The sequence below is a fragment of the Thermobia domestica genome, chromosome 11, assembly GCF_964235325.1.
Source record: "Thermobia domestica chromosome 11, izTheDome1.hap1.1, whole genome shotgun sequence".
Taxonomy (NCBI): domain Eukaryota; kingdom Metazoa; phylum Arthropoda; class Insecta; order Zygentoma; family Lepismatidae; genus Thermobia; species Thermobia domestica.
In genome coordinates, this window is record NC_137464.1 from 261,659,016 (window position 1) to 261,671,560 (window position 12,545).

Sequence of the window (12,545 nt, forward strand, 5' to 3'; positions counted from 1 at the left end):
AAAAGAACGAAGAATGACCTTCCATTTTAAATAATGTGTGGTTTATTCAATTAAATAACTTTATTTAACTACATACACAAGTATATACAATTTTCTTTTTCCGTGACATCATCATTCATGTCTTACAGCACATGCCATATATTTAATTTCTCTCTTGCTCAATAACATCGGTATAGAAGTTTTGTACATAAATGGTGTATAAATGTACATTAATAGTGGTTGTCCATTTTTTTTTAAAGAAGAGAAGGAAATAGCGTATATATTAAATCAACATTAAGAAATGTACATATATCAATAAATATACAAGTAGAGGTTGAATATACTTCCTGAATGCTATTTGGATAAAACTCAAGAATACTCGCATATACCTTTGATATTGCAACCGGTGCTTCTGCTTACCACCTTCAACTACTGGCAATAACAACACGTAAATAATAATGACTCTACGGAACAAACATACTAACTTATGACATGAGATGCGTAGTAAAGGTTTTTTTCCTTTTACACAATTGACAAGTTTCAGAGAGTCGAAGTGCGATATGTTGTCTAGAAAGTATTGAACCTTTTGGAGGTTCACATTTAGAATACATTTATTGAATTTAAAAATAAACTTATAAAACCAAATATGTATCATTTAACACAATTTCGAGACTTCTGCAGAGCCCAAAACAAATGATAGTCTGATGATGTCAGATCCGGGGTTTACAGTGGTTACATTAAAACCTCCCAGCCAAGTTCTCTCAATTTTAGACTGGTCGTTAAAGATATATGAAGTCTGACGTTAGCGTGGTGTAAGACATCCCTTCTGCTAACCAGTTCCGGCCATTTGAGTTGCTAGGTGCATTCTCGCTAATTAACGACAATATAGATCAGCATCTAGACTTTTAGACTATCTGATATGATAACAGTCTATAATCAGAGAATTCAATGAAAACATTTATGAAAATTTCATTGAAAACTGTTCAGAATCACTGAATTAAAGCCATATGCTTTTTCTCCGTACTGGTTTAATTTTGGCACAACACTTCTTTTATTAATTTAATTTTCTTCTTATTGTGCCCTAAAGCATTTTCGCTGGAGGACATGAAAATATTTCTCTTGGCATAGATAAAATTCAGGGGGGCCAGCAAAAGTAATTGTTGAAAATTAACAATTCTTTTACAATTTGTAAATAACTACGACTTCCGGATGTGCGGCACAAAAACTATACTGCAAGAAAACAAGCCAACCTGTGCTAGGTAGCCACTAAAAAGTACGAATGCCATCTAACCGAGTCGGCGCAGGGCGAAGCTGGTAGGACCGCGCGGTAGTCCCTCAGCGATAGTGGGTACGCGCATAAGCAAGGGTAGTGAAAAGAAGTGGTTTTTGGCAATGATATGAGTTTCAATAGCACTTGTTATGGTTTCACACTAGTAACGCTTCACTTGCAAACACAAAATACAGGTTCTGTATACTTTGCAAAACTATACTGACGGTGGAAGATGGCATCTAATAGTCATTCTTCATATGCACTCACTTATTTTATCCGTCGTAAACCCTTTTAATATTTTACACTAGTAGCCCTACACCTGTAAACCTCAAATATAGCTGTATTACTTTGCATTTAATTCTGTCGCTTGCAGAAATTTTTCCTTATAAGCATGTCTTTTCATGCAAAGTACTGAATTTTACCCGTAAATCTTCCAAAATGTGTGCGCCAAAACTACACTAGCACCATTTTCTTTCTTTCTTTTTGAAGTATTACAACTAAGAATAAATAACGAAAAATTACCTAGAACGCTGGTCTGAGATACATCGGAAAGGTATTCTTTTGAGATCTGACTCGTATTGGAACTTGTACTGTGGTTTAATTGTTCTTGAGATACCCAGCTGCCTTCCTTTTGCCCTGAGTGCAGCCCTCGACGAGACATATTTGGCATTATAATCACTCCTGGTAAAATCTCACGCCTGTAGGGCGATAACCTGGAGTACGTGAAGTCTGTTTTTGGAAAGACACTGAAACAAAAGAAAGAGAAATAAATTAAGACAACTAAACACGGAAGCTAAAAATTCTAACTACACAACAATACGGAGTTACACACAGTGTGCCCACTAAATTTCAAAACTGGTGTAACCGGCCAGTTATAAACTTTTTATTTGTGTTATACTTTGCTTTCAAATTTAATTTTTAAAAATAAACAAAACAAAAAAAAAATTCTTGATAAATTTAAATCAAAAATTTATAATAAAATGTTAAAAATTATTATATAATTTATCTACAAATTCATTTTATATGCTAAAAACAATTTAACTTGCATAATAAACTTCCTCATTATATAAATCTTGCATTAACAAATTTTTTCATCTAAACCAAATTTCAAGTTATACATAAACCCAATTTTTAAAGTCATGGCGTGATTTTACATCATTTTAAATAATAACCTCAACAAAAAATAATATATAATCTCACAATATTTCTAAAATAATAAAAAAATGTATAACCCAACATTATATCGTTAACAATCTCAATATAACTAAAATATTAAAAACACATTTTGTCTTTAAACTCCAAACATCATAGTCTTCATTAAATAAAGTTAAAAAAAATTAGTTTATTAATTCCAACCAAATTAAAAACTTTAACTAAAATTAAACCTCAAACAACAATCATAAAACAATATCTTTAAGATAACCGCTGTAGCTTTCAGTACCGAGTGTTGTACAGTACATTGTGTAAAGAATTCACGAATTTATGTTCCGAATTTTGTGAGTTACAGTGATTTCAGTGAAGTGTGTTTCTTTTGTTCGTCATGGATAGTAAAATGCAGCAGAGAATATCCATCAAGTTTTCTGTAAAACTAGGCAAAACAACTACGGAGACCGTGGACATGATTCAAACAGCTTACAACAATGATCCTCTTGACCGAGCGAACATTTTTTGAGTGGTATCGTCGTTTTCGTGAGGGTCGCTAGGCGGTCACGTACGACCTTAGACCTGGCTGTCCGGTAACAGTTCGGACCAGGGATGAATTCAGGGGGTAGCCCGGGGAAATCTCTCCCCCAAAGAAAATTCATTCCCTCCCGGAGAAACTCAAAATTTCAATCACAAAATGTAGAAATTATTTCACCCAAACTCCCCTCCCCCCCGAGTTCATATTCCCCCAGGTGAAAATGTCTGAATTCAACACTGATTCGGACTGACAAAAATGTTGAAAAAGTGCGGGAAAAGCTGGCTGAAAATCGTTGTCAGTCCCTCAGTGTGACTGCGGAGAACCTGCACATTGGTTAAGGATACTGTTCGGAAGATCATGGAACACAATCTACAGAAGATGATTTGTTCCAGATTTGTGCCCCACAGTCTGACAGCAAAGCAAAAAGAAAACTGGATGTCGTCGTGTCAAGAGTGTGTCCAACTAGCCGAAAATTACTCAGAATGATTTAAGAAAATCGTAACTGGTGACGAATCACTATTCCACGTAGAAAGGCAAACGCTTTGACTCAATTTCGGACATCCAAAGGGCTGTGACGAAAGACTCAACATTGTCGGACAAGAGGATTTCCAGAAAGGAATTCAGAGACTATACAGCCGTGCAATTGCCTGTATACAAGAAGGAGGGTCATATATTAAAGATTAGCAGTCAATCAAGGTAATTCTCTTCTGCATTATTTTCTGATAATGCTAGTCTTAAATTTAGTAGACACACTGTGTATAACGCTAGCAAAATTACAATTAACCATTTGAGGTTTGAATATATGCGTTTTCAGATATACCAATGTGTGGAACAACGTTGAAAAATAGTTACTGAAAACAACTTACACTTAAAAATAAAACAGACCAAAGTTTTATTTTGAGTTAATTGTAGCTTCAAAGCTAGAATAACCACTCACAAGGATAAAGAAAACATATTCTGCTCATGTAAACAGGAACATTCTTACTCAAAACACTGAATAGCACTTTGATGCTACAAATATTTGCCACAAGCTAACTGATTGGCTGATATTGAGGAGCAAGTACACTTTTATGCACGGTAACTTTCTCTTCGTGGAACAACCAAGTCTATAGTTTTTCTAAATCAATACAACGAGAGGACACTTATGACATTGAACGTATTATTATTATTATTATTATTTGTACTATAAAAATGACAAAAAGACGCTAGTGTGTACTGAGTACAGGATTCTTCTGAATTGCACGGCTATCACGACAATCATCATCTTGACTAAGTACACATTTACATGTAAAGAACTTCGTGTGTGATGTATTTACTGTATTAAGTTTTGAAATCTCAGATGCAGCCATAGTACTATCTTACTTACATTGAAAACAGTAATACTTACACGGGATTTTATAAGGTTATCAAGGACTTATATTTAGAAGTACCATTAGAATTTGATTGGTTGAAGTGAAAAAATCTCTAGAAAGCTTCAGAATTTTGCAGCCTCTGCGAACTGCTGACTCATTTTGATCTGTCAAGATATTCATAACCTAATTTCAGATAACGGCATACATATCCTACTCCCAATCACCTTTGGCGTTTTGAAACACTTCTGTCACTAAAATTACACAAACCAGTACTGCAAATAGACTTCTATTGTGGAACATATGGTAATCCTAACTGCTTCTTAAATACAATGGCGGGCAAGAATCGAAATAAGGAACGTGACGACGCCTCTTTAGTAAGCTGAAGTGGTTGGCCAAAGAAGGAAGAATATCAGTAGTTATTAGTGAAAAAAAAAAAAAAAGACACTTGGATGGTGATCAGAGCTGGCTTTAGGTTTGGTAGGGCCCTAAGCTACTGAAGATAATGGGACCCTTTAGGTGTCCAGATGAACGTAGGACCCTATATACAGAAATGAAGAAACCAGTGATATTTTACTAAGCAGACTAGCACAAGGAGCCCCATTACTTACATCATAGGGGCCTACAGAAAGAAGCACTATTGCTATATGTAGATGTTACTTTATTCATTGCTTTTCTTATATTTTGGAAATGTACATTCAATTTTTTCCATGAATTTTTGGGGTCCCCAAGAGTATAGGGCTCTAAGCTATAGCTTGTTTAGCTTATACGTAAATCCGGCACTAATGGTGATCTTAGTCCGTCCTTCATGGAAATTTGCTTGTGCCCCCTTCTTCCCCGGGCTTGTGCTCTCGTGTCGTAGCCCGATCAGACTGTACCTATTAACGACCGTCCTCTTAGCTCTGGAATTCCATTTCTACCCCTGATGGCTAATTGGGAGAACAAAAGTCTTTCTGAAGGACGATGCTCAAGCAATCCTATGAACGCGAAGACAATACCCTTTTCAGACCTTAACAAGCCTGAATGCTGTGCACCTCTGCATTTGACTAATTACTTACATAATGTACGGACAATACTATAATACATGGGGGGGGGATATGAAAAAAGGTACACCCGAAAATTTCCAAATATCGGTACAGTTTAACAATACTCAATAAGAAAAACAATGATATAATAATAAAATAACGAGTTTAGAAGAATTACACCATTGCATTTGAACGACTTGCTGCAGTGCTGACTATTATTTGTGTTTACTATCACTTTAGCTTTAAGTGGAATCCGAACCACACACTCTCTCACCAGGAATTACACATCTAGATCGTCCGGATTTCGTCACGAGAAGATTGAGAGATACAAATTTCTGGGGATAAACCAGCTAACCTTCTTGCATGTCCGTGGGATGAATTAAGGAAAGAAAAACTTAGACACTGTTTCATAATACATTTAATTTTGATGGTGGCATTTATACTTGTTACTTAGTCCCTTATTATATGTTAAAGTCACGTTTCTCTATGCCATTCGTTCTTATTTGTTAATTTGATTCTTTTTAGGTTTGCTTCTGCAACTAATATATCTATCTATATATATATATATATCTATCTATATATATATATATATATATATATATATATATATATCTATATATATATATCTATATATATATATCTATATATATCTATATATCTATATATATATATATATATATATATATATATATATATATATATATATATATATATATATATATATATATATATAAAGCCATTTGAAATTTCCTCACGCACATAAAACTTATAAATTTCCATTTGTCCGAACATTGTTGATTTCATGGGAAGAAAACACGAAAGAAAAAAACGCGTTACGCAAGTAGAACAAGAGTTACGGGTTTTGTTTTTTGCGAAACTTTTCTTTCAACAGAGCACCCACCCAAGGGCTCCCTTGACCAACCTCTATTGCTGTAATATTCAACAGTTTGCGCGGATGTGAGGTCAGCTCGTGAATTCTTAAGAACTATGACGATATTACTAACGTCATATGCAGTGTTATGACAGCGCGGGAAACATTTGCTCGATCCTACTCTCACACGATTCCCCTATACTTTGGAATGAACAATACATCAGTTCATTATACCGATATAACAATGTAAGGTTTAAGTTGTGCTATTTAGCTTTTAAAATACTTCAATTATCTTTCTAAAACATTTAATTCTATTCCCTTTAAAATGCAAAAGTAATCGGTTTGCAGTTTAGGATAAAAGCAACAGTGGTGGTGAAAATATCCACATCTCATTAACGCTATACAGCAGCTCCGGATATTTTATATTGACATCCCACATTCTGCCTGTTTGCCTAAAAGAGAGGTGATTCCTCTCACTGTCTTTAATTCCACCATTTCACTCATTATCACCATAATCTTGGTGAGACAATATCATAGCCTCCATGCATAAACGTGAAACGTTAAACCAGAACGTGAAATGTTAATTGTATTTTATTTCTCATTTGGCCTGGAATCAACCCAGGGACCCATAGGTCTATAACTAAACTACCAGGTGAGAAATGTCGAAGAGAATACGTGTTTAAAGGTTAGCGAATAACTTAACAAGGATCAAGAACGATTTAGGAAGTCGGCGAGACAATGCCCACACAGCTTACGAGGTTTGGGATTACTGTACCACTTTTTGAGGTAAATTTTAGACTTTCACCCAAACAGCTACTCCTTCCTTGCTATTTATCGTAGGATAATGGGTTATACTTAAAAAAAAATAAATAAATAAATAAAATAAAATAAAAAAAATAGAGCATCCTTTCCAACGGTACCACTCATGTCCGTATCATACACCTGAACCCGGAAATTCGAAAAAAGAACGTGATTTTTTTAAAATGAAAAAGTCACCCTCTCGGAACATTTGCGTTCCTTGGGCTCGGGCCCAGGTTCACGTAGGATTTTAAAAAAATACTCAAAAGCTGCATACAATACGTATGCAAAATTTCAATCTGTGAAAACTAAATGCGGGGGAAAATTTTGAAATTTGCCTTAAGAAAAAAAAAAAAACACGTTCTTCCGCCCCAACTTGGCGCCGCAAAGTTGACCATCCGCGGTGTTCTTTGGTTCATGTTTGACTTGACCCCCCAAAAAAAAAAAAAAAAAAAAAATTCAATAGTGTTATATGAGGCTTATAAGCATTTAAACACAACACTACTCCATGGTACAGATTCATACTATAAGGATATGACTTTATAAATATTAAAAGGCTCACTTTCAAGAATGATAAATATCATATAGTTGGTTGTTACAGTTGAGATATTACAAAGATAATTTTTTAATATGGGGCAAATGTAGCTAAGATCCCAAACACATCAAGAGATTACAAAAATATATATATTCACATTATAATTAACCTTTATATAGTGAGTGGTCTAGATATTCTCAATCTACACGCTTTATCTGACAACAATGCTAAGATTTTAATCGTAAACATAAATCTCAAAGAACCAATTATAGTTCTCATGCATATCTATAAATCCACACAACGAAAAATTACACTGAAAAATATACTTACAATAATAAATATATGCTAGCTTGTATAACTGACAAGAATAACACAATTCACCACACTCTCTCTAATACGAACAGAGCGGGAACATTCTACAATGAATGTGTTGGCCCTTCCTTTCCACTGTTTGACTTGTTTTTTATTATGTATCACGACATAACACTCAATGGGCTCACATGATAGAACTTCAACGAGCGCTTGGAAATGTTGTAAACGGGAGAATAATACGCAAAACGGATGATCAACGGGAGGACGAATCTTAGAACTCCCGAACTCTCCCAAACCATGCAACAGCTGCCCCTTCTTAAGTTTCCCATTCACATGCACAGGTGGCGTACTCACTGACGTTAAGAAAACAACTGTTGAGGTAACGGTTACTAACTTCTAGCAACTTTAGTAAAACTCAAATTGAATTAAAAAATGTTTTTAAAAATAAAAAAAGATGATTATTCTTTACAAGTGTTCACAGAGAAACAATGCTGAATTTTGTTCGTTTAAACTTTACTTTCCCTTTCAATACCTAAACTGTATGACAGGGACCTATAACTTATGGCAACATCCGAACATAGTTAACCTACAGACAGGGCCGCCCAATAAGGTTTGGGAGAACCTGACAAATGTCAGGGGGCTCGTGAAAAAAAGTTTTCTTCATTCAATTCTTAATTTTTGAACACCAAAGAATATGATTTTTTAAGAGAGAAAATTAGATTAAAAAGAGATTTAGCGACTTCATACGCATCCTTTAGAGACAAAACATTTAGTCTTGGCGACTTTTGAAATCTGAAAATGAAATTAAATCTTTCAGTTCAAGTCCAATAATTATGTCCTTTAGGTTAAAGGAGACGATGATTAAAGCAAGAGAATGATCATGAAAGAATTGGTGGAATGAAAATATGAGAGGAAACGGGAGTACCCCGTGAAAATCCACAAAAACGATGTTGCCCGGGAATCGAACCAGGGACCCCATGCACCAGAATTAAGCGCTTTATCATTGATTACCGACTTTTGAATTGTTATTTGGCAATTTTCATAGAAACAGAATTGGCAACACTACTAACGGTAGCTGGACACATTACGAAACTTTAGGGGACTTCAGAGAAAATTTGTCTGCGAATCATGAAAAATCTATGGGCAACTCTGCGCACAGACAATCGAACTTTGGCCTCCCACTCCCGAAGTAAGAGGACTATTTAGTCAGATTCTGAAGCTCATGGGTAAATTTTGTCCCTACAGCTGAATTAAAAGATCAACAGGACATTCGTTTTTATATATTTAACTAGCCTTTGGCTAGCTGGGGGCTCCGCCCCCAGATCCCCGTATTACTCGGCCTACGGCCTCGCATTTTTTAAGTATCATCCTTTGTATCAAGAGTGAATTTTGTGCATAAGCTCTTCAAATTAAATTTCCTGAATTTGGTACAGCTAGGGACTTCGCCCCCTGACCTTCCAGTTTACTCGGCCTCGCACCTCTTAGATCCACAATTCTACCAAATTTCAAGTTTTTTTCAAAACCTATTTCAACTATCGAAAAGATAAGATTTTGTATCTCAAGAAAACGCCCATTTAAATAACATGGGATTTTTTTCATCCCCCTTTAGACCCCTTAAAAACTAAAAATATTCACTTTTGGCAATTTTTCTGTAGGTTAGGCCCGGAAGGCTACAATCATGCGAAATTTCATCATTCTAATCCTGCCGGAAGTGTCTAAACATTTTGGGGTGTAGAAGATGCCACATATAAATAACATGGGAAAGATTTTTCAGTTCCCCACAAAAACACTCTACAGTTGGAAATGTTTATTTTTAGCAATTGACTTAGTTAACGCTAACGAAAACGTATTAGCATACAGAATCTCAAGTTTTTATTCCAATTCCAAGTACCTAAAATATGAGATTATAACTCCAAAAGAAGGCCCATTTAAATAACACTGGGATTTCTTCATCTCCCTTTTGAACCTCCTAAAAATTAAAAGTATTCACTTTTGGCAATTTTCCTGTCGGTTAGTCTCGGAAAGCTACAATCATGCCAAATTTCAACTTTCCACGTCAACCGGAAGTACCCCTTTAATTTATGTCAGCTCATGTAATTTTATATATAGTTAAGATTTTGCCTAATAAATCATTTGTCAATCGGCAATCGAAACTTGCTGTTCTTTGACATATAATCTCGGGTGCTAGTGCAAAGTGCTAAGTCACAAAAGACGTAGAATTGAAAGTTTTAGTATCTGGTGATTACCTCAGAACACACAAATTCATAACTTTGGTACAGACTTAGCCTCCTATCTATACAAACAGCATCCTTAGCCTCCTATAGATAATTTATTTCTGCTTCCAGCAGCGTTACTTTTGGCAGTAACGGGAAAATAAAAAAATGAAATTTTTGAGTTTTACGTCCCACGGTTATGCCGGTTAAGCTAAAGGAGACGATGATGAGAGATGAATGAAATGGTGGAATGAAGAAAGTGGGAGGAAACGGGAGAACCCCGAGAAAACCCACGCACACGGTGTTTGTCCACCACAAAGTTCACTTGGCGGAAGCAGGGTTTGAACCCAGGACCCCAACCACCAGAGGTGAACGCTCTACCACTGAGCCACCGCGGCCCTAACGGGAAAATAGAGTTTTGTGACTTACACTTTGCACAGGCACACAAGATATACTATATTTCATAGTTGTTTTTTTTTACTCCCCATTTCGAAAACACTTATCTTCCAATCTTTTGACAATAATAAATATTTAGGTTTATCAGCGTATTTTTAAATTTTACTGTTCCTCGTAAAATGTTGTAGGAAGCCAGTCTCCCTCGTCACTAAGTGGGTTACACTCACTGGTCTTTGGTGCTGAAAGCATGGGTTTGATACCCGACTGGAGTTATAAATTGTTTGAATTCAATGTTAAGTTCGAGATTCACGTCTCATTACCTCAGTAATGAAAAGATGTTTAACTCTATCGATTTAGCAGTAAACGATCGTGTTTGGAGCAAATAGTTCGTCGTTCGATTTCTGACTATATGAATTTGTGGAGTACACCACCATATCCGTGTTTTCTCTCCCCGCCTAAAACTATCCAATTATCCTGTTCTATAATAGTAGAAATCACACTTGCTCGTTGCCATGGTCATTTGCCATGTACTTTGCTATGGTTATGCACCATAGTTTTTACTGGCGAAATCAACTCTTTCTACAATTATTTTTTTATGAGTTGGAAATTAAATGAAGGGCGGAATTAAGTTTTACGTGTCATGATTATGCCGGTTAGGCTAAAGGAGGCGGTGATGATGAGAAATGAATGAAATGGTGGAATGAAGAAAGCGGGAGGGAACGGGAGAACCCCGCGAAAACCCACGAGCACGGTGTTTGTCCGCCACGAAGTCCACACGGTGCGAGCTGAGATCGAACCTGGGATCCCAAGTACCGGAGGTGAACGCTCTACCACTGATCCACCGTACCCTCTGCAAACATATTTGAGTCTCATCTCTTGTTCATCTGTATCAATATTCTAAATCAAAGATGTTTACCTTTTATTCAATTTTTTGTGAAGAAATACCCTCTTTCAGCACTCAGGCGAGAAATTATTTCCCAGTAAAATTTAATAAATAAATAAATAAATAAATAAGGTATGTCTCCAGGTTTCGAAGTGGAGGGGGTACTAACTGCAGCAAATGAAATTTCGGCACTGCAATTCCCTTATTCGACGTTTCCTTCCTACGGATACGTGCCTGTCTTTACAGGTATTTCTTTACCTTATACCAATAACGAATTTAGAAGAAACCCTCTTTATTAATCTCGTAATTAGGGGTGAGGAGGAGTGGAATTTTAAAGCATAGATATGATTAACAGTAGCTTCTTTTTTCCTTTGAAAATTCTACAATTTACGGACTTCAGCCCGAAAGCTCCCCCCCCCCCCTATGACCGCCACTGCCTTATATAATAAGCTACAGTATAATTCTCAAATAACTTATCTGACATTCCCATTTCAGTTGCTATTTTCTTCCATTCTCTATTTAAAACATCGCTGAACATCGATGTAAAAACAAACTCAGTTGTTCATAATCGCGAACCCCTAATTCACCCTCGCGGTCGACCTCTAGGTCGCGATGTAGTGTACATCTTCGGCATGCCCTTACCCATTTGAATACATGTGTCTGTGCCAGTATCGAGGGTGCGACCGCGACTTAAACCTCGACCTCGATCGCGAGGTATCTTCTGCCATGTCCCTACCCGTAGCTGTGTTTATACAAATAATAATAATAATAATAATAATAATAATAATAATAATACATAATGAAATTACCATGGGAGAAGCAGTGATGAACGCAACGATTTGTTTCCGAGATTTAGACCTTCTTTTGGAACAAAAAAAAGTGAAATCTTTCAGTTTAACGTTCCACGATTATGTCATTTAGGCTAAGGAAGACGAATGATTAAAGCTAGTGAATGATCATGGAATAATTGATGGAATGAGAAAGTGGGAGTACACCAAGAAAACCCATGAACATGATGTCGTCCATCACAAAGTTAATTGGGCGGGGATCGTCCCTTTGAACAAGATACATATTAAGATATGCATACAAAATCCTGAAACGATATGAACTTGGGAACTTGAATCCCTCCTGATGAAATTCTGCGTACGCTGCTAGTGATATAATACTATTCCTTTCGCTCACGCTTATTCTCTGTCTCCTTCACTGTTGAGAAAACGCAAGTACCATACCAAA

At 36.1% G+C, this 12,545-nt stretch overlaps 1 protein-coding gene across 5 annotated transcripts in view; it reads right to left on the reverse strand.

Annotated features, from left to right (window-relative positions):
- LOC145665010 (klaroid protein-like) overlaps positions 1-12,545 on the reverse strand; it is a 168,294-nt gene that overhangs the window by 65,614 nt on the left and 90,135 nt on the right. For 4 of the 5 annotated variants that reach the window (XM_081732200.1, XM_081732197.1, XM_081732199.1 and 1 more), the window contains one exon: positions 1,772-1,995. In XM_081732200.1, coding sequence (XP_081588326.1) covers positions 1,772-1,995 — 224 coding nt within the window. Of the gene's footprint in view, positions 1-1,771; positions 1,996-7,838; positions 8,163-12,545 lie in introns of those variants that run through there. The other variant, XM_081732202.1, reaches the window with a different exon arrangement.